This window comes from Scleropages formosus, chromosome 7, assembly GCF_900964775.1.
Source record: "Scleropages formosus chromosome 7, fSclFor1.1, whole genome shotgun sequence".
In the NCBI taxonomy this organism is placed as follows: domain Eukaryota; kingdom Metazoa; phylum Chordata; class Actinopteri; order Osteoglossiformes; family Osteoglossidae; genus Scleropages; species Scleropages formosus.
The window spans coordinates 14769111-14786346 of record NC_041812.1 but is presented as its reverse complement, the minus strand read 5'-3'; the positions used below and the strand labels follow the sequence as shown (position 1 = coordinate 14786346).

General features: G+C 39.0%; 1 protein-coding gene across 1 annotated transcript in view; it reads right to left on the bottom strand.

Moving 5' to 3' along the window:
* Window positions 1-3997: 3997 nt before the first annotated feature.
* LOC108926610 (solute carrier organic anion transporter family member 3A1-like) overlaps window positions 3998-17236 on the bottom strand; it is a 39077-nt gene continuing 25838 nt past the window's right edge. The window contains exons 3-10 of the mRNA XM_018739397.2: window positions 11592-11690; window positions 10041-10313; window positions 9072-9236; window positions 8174-8372; window positions 7108-7243; window positions 5906-6078; window positions 5165-5229; window positions 3998-4948 (exon numbers count right to left, since the gene is read on the bottom strand). Coding sequence (XP_018594913.1) covers window positions 4572-4948; window positions 5165-5229; window positions 5906-6078; window positions 7108-7243; window positions 8174-8372; window positions 9072-9236; window positions 10041-10313; window positions 11592-11690 — 1487 coding nt within the window. The 3' untranslated portion in view covers window positions 3998-4571. The remainder of the gene's footprint in view (window positions 4949-5164; window positions 5230-5905; window positions 6079-7107; window positions 7244-8173; window positions 8373-9071; window positions 9237-10040; window positions 10314-11591; window positions 11691-17236) is intronic.

Below are 17236 nucleotides of genomic sequence, written 5' to 3'. Positions count from 1 at the left end.
CAAAAGTAGGTTATAGTAAATTAATAAAACAGAAACATTTGTCCTCCATCATTTTGTATGTTTCTGTTAATATGGTATGTTAAATTTTATCAGATCAATTTACAACAGTTATTATAATGCTATTTTTTTACACTAAAAGTAGCTGTTTGTCAGTAAATGTTGTATTCGTGAAATAAACTTTAAAACACCACTGTTGCATTTTTTGTACATATATATATATATATATATATATATATATATATATATATATATACTGCTCACAGTGACTTGCAAAATTTTTCAGATCCCTGACAAAATTGCACATTTTCCTGGGAAAAAAATCAATGGAATTTTTTTGTATGCTTCCAGAACCCAGCATATGAAAACATCAATAGAGAGAAGAGGTTCGTGGTAGTAAATAATGTTTCAAAAGAACAGGACCACGGGAGTGAAAATAGTTTAAATTTATTTCACAGCAAACATACATCACATACTTTCTATTAAAACAGTATATAGAAAAACAAAAGGAGAGAATCAAATATAACTAAAAAATCTTATACTGTGAAAATGACAATATTTTGTTGGGCTTTCATTGAGAAAGTCGGTCGAAGTTCTAAGAGGCGAAACTGCCGACATGTATCCACAGTTTGTTGTTGTCCTATGGAGAGGCCTGGGCCCACAGTGTAAAGCAGTTTTCATGAGGCAAATTGATCTATTGCTTTCAACAAGAGTATACTTGATGAGAAGATACCAGTGAAGTTTAAACATTACTTTCCTAGGCAAGCCTATTCCAGGTGCTGGCTGGTTTCGAACAGTCAAAGTATGGAAAACCTTGCATCTAATGTAAAAGTAAATGCTTGGAGCACCTGAATTCAGTGAACCTGCACATTGTAACAATTGCACTCTTTAAAAAAATAAAATAATTTTATAGTTATAAATCAATTCAAATTGATGCGCAAGTATACACACAATTTTAACACAAACACTGAAGAAGGAAATAAAGGGTTTTATGTTGTATTTTTCTTCATAAAGCACAAAGATTCTGAGATCCTCCTGAAAAATTCTGAATCAGCCCTTACAAACTGAACAAAAGTAAAACAAAACTACAGATAGCAAAACAAGACCACTCATTTTGTAGTGGTGAGTCTAGCTGATTTGCATACAGTCATACAAGTTACTTTATCTGTGACTTGAGTAAATTTACATATTTATAATTTATGCTTTGTTAAGATCATTGTAAAGAATTGTAGAGAACAAAATTCACTCAACACTTTGAGAGCAGCACATGATGTCATATAGCACTCTGAATACAATTGGGAACCATTACAGGAACACACGGATGTGTGCAGATAAAAACAGGTTTTTCCATTGTTCCAGCAGAGCTTTAGAAAAGTCACAGCAGTTAATTTAAAAAAAAAATAAAAAAATCACTATTCCTAGTTTATCACATTCCAGAATGACACCATTGCATTACACTTCCACTTGTTTGGCAACAGGCACATACTGGGGATGTGTTATTTTTAGCTTAAATACTTAATATATTTGAGGGGCATTAAGTAGATCATCTAAGGGCAAAATTACAAAAAAGCATTACAAAAACATTACAACATGACCATTTTCTATGTTGCTGCCATTTACAGAGGCTGCAGAATAGTTCCTGTTGTGTTGCTGCTATTATTGCGCCTTATCTAATTATTTAAGATCCTTATTAATACACGTGCATTATTATATGTTTTGTGGTGTTGGACTGACTTGGAGCCGAGCTTTATAAAACAATATACATGAAAGAGTGGCACACAGCTATGGCTAGGTTAGGGTTTGCTGGTGAAAAATTAAAATACACAAATAAATAAATAAATAAACAAATAAATAAAACAATTCTCATTTGACCTGAAAAGACTGACATCTGATCAAAATGTCCATGTGTGTGGGTGATATATTATTGCCTTTTCCTGTATGATAACAATTTGACTCCTACTCAAACTGTAAAACTTTTTTCTATATTGTTACAAATGTTTGCTATATTAGTACACAAAAAGATATCAAGCATGACCCACACTGCCAACATTTTTCTTGATTAAAGATAACAAATACATTACAAGTAAGAAAAAAACATCCTTTGGTTTATTTGCATTCTCAACATTCCGTGTCCATTATTTTAAATTTTCAATAGAAAATGATCTGGTAGGCTGAAGCATGGCGCAGTAAATGCCAGAAAGCAAACTTTACAGAGGATCTAATTGTCCCAGTAAGACAAAAAGTAAATTAAGACAGGCATTGCTAAAGATTGGTTTCTGTTCATCAGAAACGGCTCCAGACCCTTAAACCCAATATTGCTCAAGAGGTCCATGACTTGCACAGAGTCATTGTGTAAGCAGTGCCTTTCCAACCTAGTGCCTGATTGCCATCGGAGCAATGCGTGCTTCAGCTGAAAGAATGAAAATTAAGGCAAGCCTGGTTGGTGATAATGTGCTATTATGTAAAATTCTCTCTGAGATAGAAATCAATTTTCCTTTCTTTAGAAAGTTGGACAAGATGACAAAATTCCACATCATACTGTATGTGGGTTTTAATATAAATCACTGCTACAACTGAAATTCTACTATATTGTACACAGTCTTTAGAAATGATCAGAATAAATTTTAACTTTTGACCAAATGATCCCTAGCAGGTTCTAAAGAGCTCACTGCATTTCACAAGACAATATATACAATTCTGCAGCAGGCTAATATGCTGCATGACTAGTGCATTTCTGCCTCGGTTAAGAGTCTCTTTCTGTGTGAGCAATAGGATTTTTGCAGCAGAATAATTTTATTCCACACCAGTCTGCCATGGAAGTGTCCATGGAAGAAATCTCCTTCGTAAAACAGTTTTGTAAAACCAGAAACAAGGACAAAACACACTGGACAACAAATCATATGCTCTATAGATTGTACCGTAGCCTTGAAGGTGTACTGCTCTTTGAGTTAGACATATCTACACATGATCTCTGTAAACACAGTGGAATGAATGTCCAGGAGGGGTGGGCAGCCACTGGTACTTGAACCTCCAGAGGTTTATTTTTCTCCCTTTGGTTGTGATTGGGAGTTTTTTTCTTTTCCTCTCCACTGTTGCCAGCTGGCTTACTGCATTGTTATTTATTTATGTGTTTTAGCTGTATTTTGTACAGTAGTTTTCAGTAACCTTGTTCAGTGCTCTGTGTCACTCTGGGAGAAGATAAAAATAAACTGAATGGAACTGAACTGAACTTCAAAGTACCACTTGTTAAACATTATTTTACAACAAAACTACAAAGCAGTTAAGATTCAAGTGACGTGTCCATTAATTCTTGAATCTGACTGATATTTGTGTTTGTTAAAATACCGCTGTGGATATCACTGAAATAGATGACAGCGTTCCTTAAATGACATTAGATATAATTTTAAACAAACTACACAGGCCAGGTTGTTGTGTAGTGGTTAGAGTTGTTGCTTTCAGAACCTGAAGGCTGCAGGTTCAAATCTCATCCACTGTACATGTGAGCAAGGTACTTACCCTAAAATGCTACAGTAAAGACTACACATGTGTATAAATGGGTAAATAATTGTTGGAAGCTGCTTTGGAAAAAAGCTTCAGCTAAATGAGTGAACTTATATCAAACACAACCTGCAGAGAAAATAAACAAAATATTTGTTTATCTGAAACAATATGTGACAGTGCCACTGAAAAAAATAGTTTATTGCTATAATTAAAAAATATAAGTCCATGAGCAAAGTACACTATTACTTGGTCCTACAGTCCTATAACAGCAATCAAGAACAAATGTTATCTATTTGAAAGAATTTGTGTAACAACACTAATGCCTTATGAAATACAAGTTCTTATGTGGATATTCAAGAGAATACATAAGTCAAGAGCAGGTTTTTAAAATAAATATTGTGTTACTGCTCCTGAATGTAATAACAACAACAACAATAATAATAATAATAATAATAATAATAATACAATCTGTAAGAATGACTGATTTGATTTAGGGTACAAAAGAGATTTATGTCTGAAGAAACTACATACCTGAAACACATCTGAAATATATGATATAATGTTACAAAGTTGGCCTTTAGTTAAAACCAATTCTCTCAACTTTTACTGACATTAAAGGACATTAAATATTTTTCCAAACTCACACTTCTTAACTATTTGAAATGAAGGAATTCAACCCTAAAAAATTAAAATTAGTGAATGACCCTCGGTGTAATTATAAGCAAGCACATGGTTACCAATGCCACTGAATGACTCCGTATGTGAGTTGGCAGCTGAAGCAGTGAACCCTGCAGATCACCAGCGAGATCAGGACTGAATGTGCCAATGGCTGTTTATCACTGACTGTCAGAGGAAAGGGAGGCCACTACCGGAAGAGCTGAATAATAAGTCTGTCTGATTCCAGAGAAAACAACTGTAGCAGTCAACATGTCGACATCAGGAACGAGGCTTAAAATGAATGGAATTTTAAAAACAATTTTTTTTTGTTTAAAAAAAGAAAAAGAATACAGAACTGTATTTGGATTCTTTAAAATAATAAAATACGTAGCAGTAGTCCCATTATTCATTGAGCTTTACAAAACAGACTCCATGTTTTCACACCACTCATGGTCCTCCAGGTTGTATATAAACTTTGTCCTATTGGCTGGGGTTTGGCTGATGTCCCTCCCCAAATTGTCTAGTGTGAGATTAGAGGGGAAGAGCTCAGTGGGGGTCAAGTAACCCTCATGGTTCTTGATGTACTTCTTGTAGTTCTTACGTAGACACCACCAGGTAGTAGTGTAAAGGAGGAAGGCAACGGACTTGAGTACAATTGCAATGCTCACGTACAGGTGTCTGTAGGCTACATTGTCATATAGCATGCAAGCTCCCTGGTCCCCACACACCGTGCTCCAGAAGAGGCATGTTGAGTCAATTCCCGCACCAAAAATAAGGGGAGGAGGGATGAAACCTACAGAATAGAATTAATGGGTAAAAAAGGCTATGGTAGACACGCCCTACTTTAAGAGGAAGTAGTGAATAAGATCAGACATATGTAAGACTATGTAAAACCATACATTACAAAATATGTTTTAAAATGTAACTTCAACTTGGTAATATCAAGACAAAAGATTAAAACATATACATTAACTACTACAATAAACAAGTGAAATGTAACAACTCTTACCAAGTAGTCGTAGCAGCAAAAAAAGAACACCAAGAGCATATGATTTCAATTCTGGACTTACAGTTCTGAAACAAGAAGGGGGAAATCATACAGTTCACAGAAAAAAGGAAGAATCTTAATCACTAATAGTATCTTTTTATCTATGTCAGGGTCAACGTGGTCTGGACCCTATCCTGGGGAGCTAGGCTAAGCGGGGTACATCATGGACAGGACACCAGTACTGTACAAATATACTTAAAATGCTGTCTAGTCTTTGGCCTAAAATAAATCAGTTTGCCTGAATGTATAAAAAATCTATAATTACTTACTAGACTGAGTTTTATCTATCTGCAGCCATATTGGACATATTCCAAAAAGTAGCAATTCTATGTTCATACACATGTTGTAGCAACAAACAAATTACTCTTTAACTCAGAGATATGTACTTTAACCTTACCACCCTGCTGACATGAGATTACAGTAAAACTACATTAGATAGATTTTCTGATAATAAAGGTGGGAGTTAAATCATTCAAAAATTGCATTCTGTTTATTTGACTTCAAGAGTTAGTTTTACTAGGGTTTTTTTGCCTTTATCTGTATTCATTTTTGTAATTCATCTACAATGACATAGTTTAGTTAGAAAGCCATGTGGCATGTTTGTAAATCCATGTTTTAGCCTGTGACTCATAAAATATAGAACAAGAGGGAAACTGACTGACAAACTGATGATCAGTGTGAGCTGGAATTGGTGGGTTTTACCTGATGAGAATGATAACAGAGGGCGTCTGAGCCATGGCTCCAATCATGCTACAGGCACAGATGACACACAAGAAAATGAGGAATGCCTCCTGGCACCCAGGGCTGGGGCACTTCCCCGGGATGGCGGTCATGTTCACGCTGTCAGCCAATATGCACGAGCAGCCGGTCAGGTTCTGGGGAGAGGAGGATGATACTGAGGACCTTCAATCTCAATGGTCCATACATTGGAAGCCTGGGGGTCATGTCTAATTTGTTAGTACCACCAGTATGAAAATGTTGCTTTGACTGACTTTGGCTCAACATTCAAACTGATTTTCAGTTTATCTAGACTACTGAATGTTTTCATATGCAGCAACAAAAACACTACATTTCTGATGGTGGATTCATTTTTGGTCTTAGTTGCTGCATTAGTTGATAGCAAACAACTAATACTAACAATGACCCTTCCTTGCGAACCTGCACTGGTGTGTGTACTTTGTGAATGAATCAAAGAAGGGTCGTAAGGACTTTGTGACAATGGTAGTAGTTGTGACTGGAATTTTAGGTCTGTTTTTAGGTTTGTTCTTTGCAATTCTGTATTTGTACAGTTCCAGGAAGGACATATTTTCATGTAATGTAGAGCAGTATGTAAATTGTTTTGTGCATTACATATAACTCATCTATCCATACCGATCTATATTATTCATTCATCCATTGACAAATTGTCCAAAGCAGGGTCGAGATGGCCAGGATTCTATACCAGAAGCATAGGGAATGAAGCAGGGCATACCCTAAATGGGAAACCTGTCCAGCAAAGGTATTATATATTTTTAATTACAATCTCTTGTGTCAAAATACTAAACCTCCATTTAACTGTTCAGTGGGTACCTTATGTGCAATATTTATTGAAATTGCATTCAGTTGCTAGCATTTGATACATTTTCAGACATAATTTAGATAATGATCCACACATACATATGACAATTTTACTGTGCAAGTTTTACACTACCTAAAAAAGTTGTTTTAACTTTTGATCTAGGTAGTAAGTGTTTGATTGTGAAAATAAACATATGTGAAAGCTTAATTTTTTTCTGGAACATCATGTGGCTTCTGTATAACTGTTTGGTGTTAAGAAAATGTAATGTAATGTTTGCAAGAGACTTCATTATCTGTCAAAGATGAAAATTCCTCCAGCATTTGGTTGGCACTGGGCCTGAACTCACGGCTAGGGTGCAGCCGGCAAAACATGCAGACAGGTAAGTGATTCCATTTGATCCACACACAGGGCTAACAGAGGCCGTGTAGCAGTTACAGTTCTGGATGCAGGCAGCCTCAGGTCGCTGCCCTGTTTGCAATTTCCTGGAGAAAGAGGAACATACAACATCCATAACCATGTTGGGGCTTAAAGTTCAGCCATCCTCTAACATTACACACAAAACTGCACTTTTACAAATACGCTAACTCTATTAGTGCTCTACATACATTCTTGATAAATGGCGCATTGAATGAAAGTGTTGCAAGAGGTCATTAATACAGTACAATTATACTGCATAAATGGATACATATTTACTGTAATAGGTTATTTTAAACTGAAATATACACGTGTGCACATAGCATGGGATCCCCCTGGAGACAAGATGAAGGACAGATGCTTAAGGTGGGTGTGGTAAATGGTGTTTTTATTTTATTCCTTTATCTTCAATTACTCTGCCATTCTGTGCCAACTCTTGTAGTTCTTAAATCTTAACTAATGAAACTCTCACCATGCAATTCCAATACATCTTTCACACCAGCATCCTCAAATCCCCTTATACTCATATTCTCAGAAATGACTGACATATTTTTTTTTATAATTTCACTATGCTTGCATCGAGTAAACAATTAGATCCTTTAACTGTTAAAAACCATTTTAAAATAAGATGTTTTCAGTCACTATGAATGGGGAGTTGAATAGAATATAAGACAATTTAAGCAAAAGACCAAATACCCAAATTGAATGTTAGTACATTCAGGTTAAATTCAGAGGACAAAAACAAATGTAAATTATACATACAGAATATCATTTAAATGTAAATTATTTAAAACGGGACACACCTCACACCTGGAAATAATGGAATGCTAATCTGAAAATCCAAGTGAATTCACTGAACTGAAGAAGAGCATGTTCCGAAGCACATATGGGAAAATCCATCCTTCATATAAGTATTTTGATGAAGCTCCTCCCTACTGTGCCACATCAGCTACTGGAGTTAGTTTGGGAACAACAGAGGTAAGAAAAGAAGATCTTACTCATTCCCATAGGCGATGGTCACCCCAGCAACAGGACCAGTGTCACAGCCCAGGAAAAGGAAGGACACATAGCAGCCAGTGGAGACCAGGTTAACAAGCATGGCCATGCGGACAGCTCCCAGGGCAGACAGACTCAGCTTCTTCACCAGCAGTCCTCCCAGGAATATCCCCATGCAGGCACATGGAATGGCTGTCATGCCTGCAGGCCAGGAGGTCAACAGACTAACTGTTAAGAACAGGCATCATTAATTATTGTGGCTTATCATGTGGCATAGTCTTTGACACAGGTTAAGATGCATAGAGAACTAGACCTCAAACCCATCTGTGACATAGCTAGTGACCATTATTATATATTAGACTCTTAATTAATTACCAGTCATATGTTAGAAATATTAGATTGTAATTGGTTCCTGTATTTTTGCATCTTTGATACTTTCTAGTTTTGTTCATTTTTACTTTCTTTTGAGAGTGTTGGAGTTGAAAGGCCTCTACAGTTAGTTATTTGGCTAAAAAGTTTTGATTTTGTTATTCTGGATGCCTCAAGCTTAATTTTTTCTGTTATGAGTTAAAAATTAAAAACCCTGAAAATCCATTCATTGCTTCCCCCTACTAGGTGCTTCCTGGACCAGACGCCCCTACAGGTCACAAACTGCTTATTAAAACACTAAATGAGAAGGAAGACAGAACAATGTTAGAGACATGAGCATGTCTGGGATTTTTGGCGGGAATTCTGACTAGCATATTATAATAGAAGTCCTAGCCCAGAACGACAGCCCATCATAACACATGCAGGTCAGCATATGTTTTTCCACTTCTCAGACAGGTCAATAATGGGAGGATATGAGTTTCATGGGTTTGTCTGCGAAGAACCATGCGATGGTGACATTAGGTCACTTACCAAGAAGCTGATTGGCTGAGGATGTGGTGAGGTTGAACTGCTGTTCGAGGTACTTTCCCAGAAAGGCAGCAAAGCCAGCAACCACGGCAATCTCCATGCAAGCTGCCAGGATGATGCACGTGAACACAGGGTTGGAAAGAAGGTGCTTGGTCACCTTGGGAATTACTGGAGAAGGAGTGCAACAAGATGAGAATCGAGAAATACAAATTTATACTTAGTTTCTAACTAACATTTACATTACATTTATTCATTAAGCACTTTTCCCCAAAGTAGTAAACAAAAGTGCATTTCACCAACGCACATACAGATACAGATGCAAGCATGCAATTCTTAGTGGTCAGTAGTGCAGTACAGTACCACCGTTTTTTGCCAGTGTAAAAGAATTCATATGGAACACCATTTTTATTTTAACGTGCAGCATAGTGCAAGCTTTCGGAGCAAGGTTGGCGATCAGGAGGTCTAAAAGAGATGTGATTTGAGACCTTTCTCATATGTTGAGATATTCTGACACTTTTCCTGAACCTGTATTTGAAGTTTACAAATACTGAAAACATATTGTAATATTTTTACTTCCCACACTGTCAGTGGGAAGTAAGGGGATCACTAATTTTACATATGTACTGGCAAAGAGAAACCTCAGTCCCTGTTACAGCATGGTTCCCTGTCAGAAAACCCTTGCTTCCACCCTCCCAGATATAAAGAGGCTAAAGAAAAGTCTGAACATTTGAATGCAATGAACACTGTTAGCGTTAACCTGATTTACATTTAGCCAACCTGTGTTTTGTCTTTCAAATGACAGAAGTAAATATAAAAGAACCACACTTCCATAAATTCATTGATCAAGTATATATGAATTGTGAAAGCCAGAAGGGCATTTGTTTCTCTTCCTTCCTCCAAGCTCCTGCACTGTGCAGATAACACATTCTCTTGTGGGTCCACCCTTGTATAAACTGTACTGTGGAGGTTCACCTCTGAGCTGCTGGCAGCAGGAGAGACTAGTCCCAGGCTCATGGCCCTGTACGGACCCATTGCTGGGCTTGCCGTGCTCATAATCCGACGCCAGGCCATCCGGGAGCATGGCTCTCTCGCTCTTGCCTCCAGGGTCTGTGTCATGCTCTGGTAGGGATTGTGGGAAGCCGAACATGAAGAGCGCAGAGAAGAAGAGTAAGGCACCGCACAAGAGGAAGCCTCCCCACCAGGCTCCGATCCAGCGGGGGTCATCTGGGGTGATCTCCAGCATGCCTGTGGAGAGATGAGATGTGGTCAGGCTGGTTTCACATTGTGCAAACTGTTGTGCAGTCACTTGGCAGTGCATAGGTTTAAGAAATTGTACAAGCGTTAAAACGCAAAGCTATGGTGTCAAAGGGTTTAATCTACAAATAAAGGTATGGTGCTGTCACGCTTTAATTATAGCATCTTATTTTTAACACAGACAGTGGAACATATATAAATATATTTTGTATATACAAAACTTTTTTCAAAAAAGTCTTGCTGTGTATATACGTATAGCACGCCGAGGCTGCCCAGGGAGGGGGCGGAGATGGGAGCAAAGCAGCCACAGCTGGGGCTGATTTCACTCCCTATTTCTTCCCCGGTGCCCAGCAGTAGGGAGAAGAGACCGAGGAGGAGAACGAGGCGAACCCGATCCCCGAGACGAAGCCCGCGTCCCGACCAACCCTACTCTCCCAGCCCCCCTGACCAGCACGAAACCTCTCCCTACCTGTTCCCAGGTCCCCCTTTCCCATCTCCTTCCTTCTCCCCTGTCTAAAGGCAAATAAAAGCCCACAGTGATGGGCGACTGCATCTCCTGTCTCGTCTCTTACAATACAGTATATGTATATATAAAATACAGTCTATGTATATATATAAAAAAAGAAGCATGTATTATGATATGATGACTTCGGATGAGCTGCTTTTGGGGGACAGTCCTTTTGCGGGTATGCTGGTGTGGGGAAGACAGGGGTCAGTTATATTTTTGAAGCCAGAAAGGGGATTGTCATGGGAAACACTTTGTTTTGACAATGTATTTTATGTAATGGTTGTTCAGTAATTTTGTTGACCAACTGTAGGAAAATGGTGTCGGGTTTGTTTGATTGTGGATTTTTAATGTATTGTTTTGGTTGTGTGTATTATTGATAACTTTATTAAATAAAGTTTGTAAAAAAAAAAAAAAAAACTATGTATATATAAAAAAAGTTTTTATTTGAAAACTGAATGAAAGAAATACAATGATATTATTTTAGTACCGTTAATCCATAGAAGGAAGCTTGACTGTTGCAACTGACATGTAACTTTAATGCTTACATTTTTCAATTGTTAAGTAATAGTCATCCCATATACAATATATACCATACCATACCATATGTTAGTAAACAGATGAGTTAAAATACTATGTGTTTCCCCTTATGACTGTAACTCAATAGCTGTCCAATGCACAGACTGCAAGGTGAGATATAGAGATGGAAAACCACACAGGTGCCAAAGTGCAGTGTACAGACTGAAAATCTGAGAGTGACTCACTGGTGTCGATGAAAACAGCATCCACGTAGAATTTTGTACAAAGTGAGCCTAGGATGAAACCACAGGCAGGCCCAAAAACCAGTGTTGAAAACAAGATACCTGTAAAATCCACAGAAAAAAGTAATGGTCACCAATACATAGAACTGAGAGAATACTTACAAAAAAATCCATTCATTTTCAGTAGTTAGGTTCGGGTCTGGGTCTTAGCAAGCTGAAACCTTTTTCAGGAAGTACCATGCATTATATGCAGTGGATTTAAATAATTATATTTTTTTATGGGAACCATTTCAATGACAGAAGCTGGAGCTCACATCAGACAAATAAATGCTCTGGACTTTTAAACACATTCCAAACACACATAAACACGTGTTTGCAAAGACTCATAAACCCATAACAAATTAAACTGTTTGGTTTTGAAATTTTTCACAAAATTTAATAACATTTAAAAGAGTACAAGCTGGGACAAATTTGTTTTCTTAATAGAACAGTAGAATATGAGTCCGGGACTGGAAAACAAACCAGGTATTATTGGATTTGATTTAAGTGATGTTTGGAAACATCGGTAGTAGCGTCGGTTTCTTGTTGTACAGAACTTAAGAGTTTGTAGGCTAATGAGCTGTACTATGGCATGCCTGGGCTATGGCATGTCAAGAGTATAAGGTAGAAGGTAACACAAAGCTGCTTGGGTGCTTTAAGTACAGTTACTCTGTAATGTAGTTTTTTTTTTTTAAATATTACAAGGAACTGTCAACATTAGGATAAAGTTTTATGCAGATACTCGTGTGTGATGTACATTGATTGATTGAAAGACACTACTGCATTTCAGAATCACGCGTCTATATGTCTCTTTCTGCTAATGTAATGTACACATTGTATTTTCTATGAGATGTACATCACTTTGGAGAAAATTGTCTGCTAAATGAACACTGTAAATGTAAACGTAAGTGGGTGTAAAGGCAGTAGTACCAACACTTCGGAGACGGCTGCGTGAATCCATGTGGAGAGCAATGACAGTAGAAAGTGATGTTAGCATCGAGTAAGGCAAATGACTAGTTAAAAAAAGGGTATGGTGGGGGAAAAGAATTTAAAAAGGGGGTGGTATTTTAAGTGTGTTTCAAACCGGTTCCTAAAACGAATGTGGTATTTACGAGTTTTGGGTTATGCGGTCTAATTTGACGATTTTGACGTAGTGAATGAGCCAGTTTGACGTGTACGACTGTAAAACTGAAGCCCTCAAAATGGTGGAAATGGTGGCGCCAACGGCACTCGTGTAGACGGAATGCCGGTGAAACACGGCGAATGGAGGCGCACAATGAGGCGCGAGACGAACCGCTGCACGTGACCAGATGAGCCGAGAAGACAGGACTTCTCGACGATATAATGAGCGAGAAATAATCCCTTTGTTCCCTCGCCGTATGAACTCTTAATTACTAGTCTAGATATGACGCCTCTGACGAAGCTCACGATTGGCTACTCTCTCGTGCTGTGCTTTTACACTTAAACCCGCAGCAGACACACATCGTGCACGATATGGAGAATAATGTATGTTGCAGTGCACCACTCATCCTTTGTGACACCCAAGGCGCGCATGATGTATGTCCGTCTCCACGCACGACCGACAACTTCCAGCGTGTAAACGCCCCGCAGTATGCAGAACTAACAAACGGTCCCGTTTCCTCGCCGTGTCCATCAGCTCTTTTATGAGAACCAGAGCCCCGGCCTCGTACGAGCTGTGCTCATCTCCGCCCCCCTGCCGACCCACCTACCTGCCCGCCATCACAGCTCACCTCCCGCTCCCCTCCCCCTCGTCCATTCGCCCACCCTCATCAACAGGGAAGTAGAAACAGTAGTGAGCCGTTCATGGGGGTTTTATTGCTGAAGGAGACTATGGAAGTGATGTACCGGTGCCTTTCATGATGATTCTACGTTACGGTACAATGTCATAATGCTTAGAAGAGGGGGAGAAAACACCGAATCTCCACACAGCCTGAACAAGAACTGTAACACGCATCCAAGCGAGCGGCTCGCGATCTGTGAGGCACCGGCGCCACAAAGTATTGAAATGAAAATGGCAAAGAGAGAGGAGAGACATGAAAAACGCCTCTTAAATACACCGAATGTCCACTCAGCGAAGCAGCGCCTTGTTCTCCGGTCTTTATTAAAGCGAATGGGCCTTTGCAAGGGCGTCACGAAGTGTGGAGGGCAGGGCGGAGCCGCGCTCACCAGGACGACCCCTCCCCTCCCCCCCTAAGGCCTCTTCCTCAAATCTAACCTTTAACTGCTTTGAAATACTTATCAGGACTGCGTATCTGCTTCGCTATCCTGTGAGAAAATCTCAATTGTTTCAGCATGCGAAGCTTAGTTTGCATTAAAATAAGTTAATATCAACATACTAATATATCATTAATACAAATCCTGAATGCAGCATAAAACTAGTCTAGTGATGTATCATGTATAATTTACGAGACTTCACATTAAGTGCTTGTTAAAATGCAACTGTTGCGCAGAGTTACTTTCTTACTTAACTGGATAGTACAGCTGGTTTCATACGTAGGTGCGGGTGAACCTCAGAAGTGGCTGAACTTTTACTTATTTCTTATAATTAATTTTCTATATTTATTATTTACTTAATTTAATTTATTTATTAACTTTAACACTAATTTAGTCGAACTTTAGTTAAGCCCAACTTCAGACGAAAGCAAAGCCGCAATAAAGCTACTGACGGACGGAGCAACAAGCCGAGACGCTTTTCTTAACGCTGCAGGTCCCGTTGTCAACCGCTAGGGGGAGCGTTCTGTGTTCTGCGCAGCGCGCACTCAGTCTTCATTAACAGGCTCCAGTGGAACAGCTGCGATGGCTTATGAAAATACATAACCTTTCCCACACAGCAGGTTTCTTCAGCATATAACACATAACAGCATCTTTTCATTGTCATTACTTTTATGCAATATTGGTAAAGACACTACAGACAGTACTACTTCAGATCACACTGACAGTGCAAACCACAAATCTCATATTACATCTGAAATAGCGGTTCAGTACTATGAATGATTCTTTAAGCTGATGCTTTTCTCCAGAACAACTTACAGTTTTAATCTTCTTGCAATGTTTAAGCAATTTACACAGCTGGGGAATTTTTACTGAAGCAAGTTCAGGAAGGTACAACAGCTCAAGGGTGCTACAACAGGAGGCAAGATTTCAAGAGAGGGTCTTTTGAGTGCAAGGCAGCAGCTCTAACCACTATATTAATACTACATAATACACTATATTACCACTATATATTATCATACATGTCCTTGAGTCCAATTATTAAAATGTCTCCATCCAAGGTGTACCCAGTTTCACACCATGTTTCCAGGACTGTCTCTGGAAAAGCAGTTACTAATAATGAACTAATTAAGTTTTACACAAAAAAGTAAGCTAAATTTAATAATTTTGTTGCAATATTACACAATATTTTAGTGTTGTCACTGTCATGCATAAACCACTGTATTCTTTTATTTTAATTTTAAATGTCTTATTTTTCTACATAATTACATCTTTCCATAACAAAGAATGGTAATTTGACTTCTTTTCACATAATGAATTAGTGCAGTTATGTGACACTGCTGCGTGTACAATAAGCTGCTTTTTTGAACTATCAAGAGAAAATTAAATCTTTTCCCATGGAAAATTCTGTTTGTGCAACTCATTACTGGGGAGCAAATGACATGTAAGAAAATCTAAAATTGCCAATGATGGAGCTGCCCTGTTGAGAGGGAAGAGGGCAAAGCAGAGGGCAGAACAGATGTGCACAGGAGTAGCAGAAGATTCTGGATGGAGAGGCAGCTACTGGTCCACCACACTGAGAAGGAACCCAGTGGGCGTGTTACCAACTATATGCAGAAGACATTTGTGAAATAATTCAGCGTTCCAGCAATTCCAGTCTGACCATGCAGGACATGAGTCACAATTTTGACTTTTTCATTTCCTGGCTGGCATTTTCATATAAAGCCCACAGGGTTCAGGGTTTCGAGTTACAAGTGAATGTTCTGAACCAAAATGCCACAATACCTGCTGCCCCGGAGAAGGGTTGTCGTCTGGGCTTTGCAGGGCCACAGTGGTACTACAAACCTACTTTCAGACGGCTGTATGTACGCTAGTTCTTGTGTCACACACGCTCGAGTTATGAAGTTTCAGAGATATTAACTTTTTTCCAGTTTATTGACTCTTAGTTGCACATTTACATTTATTCTTTTAGCAGACACCTTTCGCCAAAGCAATACCCAATGAACACCATGTAGTATTTAGCTGCCTCCTTTTCACCTGAAGTGACTTACAATGGTAGTTACACTACACACACCTCAAATACCAACTGTGTTTCTCATTTGCAACTAAGAACACAACAAAACTGGCAATGACATTATATAAACTAGGTGTCAATATTTGCCTCTCTGGTCACTATCACTTTCCTCTATACAATCACACACATACTGTCTGAAGCCGCTTGTCCCGAGCGGGGTTGCGGTGGGCCGGAGCCTAGCCCAGCACCGGAGGGCGCAAGGCCGGAGGACACACCCAGGATGGGATGCCAGTCCATTACAGGGCACCCCAAGTGGGACTTGAACCCCAGACTCACTAGTCACAGGCCAAACTCGCTGCGCCACCATCCCCCTAGTCTATACAATAAAAGAAGTGTAATAATAGACATGTACCTCTATTTATTCACTCGGTGGTTTCTGTTAATCTATGAGATAATACTCTAAAAATACACTGCAAGGCTTTTATTAAAATCAAGTTTGCACCACAGTAAACTGAAAGTAATTTAAAACGTAATTTAAGGAGTTAAAAATGCATTTTCTCTATAAACTGATATTCAGTGCTGATAGTTGTTCATAATGATGCCCAGTGTCGCTCATCTTTTTACTGATCACCAAATTCAGGATCACCAGACACAAACTGTACACACTAAACACTGGTGGACATTTGTGGAATGAAGGCAGTCCCGAGCTCCTTTTGGGGTTTCTCTCATGCCTCAGTGCATTTTGCCGACAGCTCATAGCGCCAAGTAGAAACACTGGTCATTTTCACTCCTCAGCAGGTATTTCAGAACACAGAACAGTGAACAAAAGGCAATTAAGAATAAATATCCAAAAATCAGGGGGTGCGGTGGCGCAGTGGGTTGAACCAGGTCCTGCTTTCTGGTGGGTCTGGGGTTCGAGTCCCGCTTGGGGTACCTTGCGACGGACTGGCGTCCCGTCCTGGGTGTGTCCCCTCCCCCTCCGGCCTTACGCCCTGTGTTGCCGGGTGGGCTCTGGTTCCCCATACGGGACAAGCGGTTCAGAAAATGTGTGTGTCCAAAAATCTGTAACCTGAATGTTCATAACATACCAGAATAGTTTTAATTTTCATGTAATATGAAGTTAATAAAAAATGTGGATGTCACATACTGAGCTGTGACAGGCGTGTTGGTAGCAAGGAATCAGTAAGATGCTGGCAAAATACCATCAATGAAGTGCTGAACCTTGTTGCTCTTGTTGCTTATTCACATGCATTTTACCCTGTGCTGCTACACTGCTTGTTTTGGTCCAGTATTCCACTTAACATTTTTTGTTTGAACTAGATTGGGTGCCGGGAAAAGCCTACCAGTATCTGTTTGTTTGTCA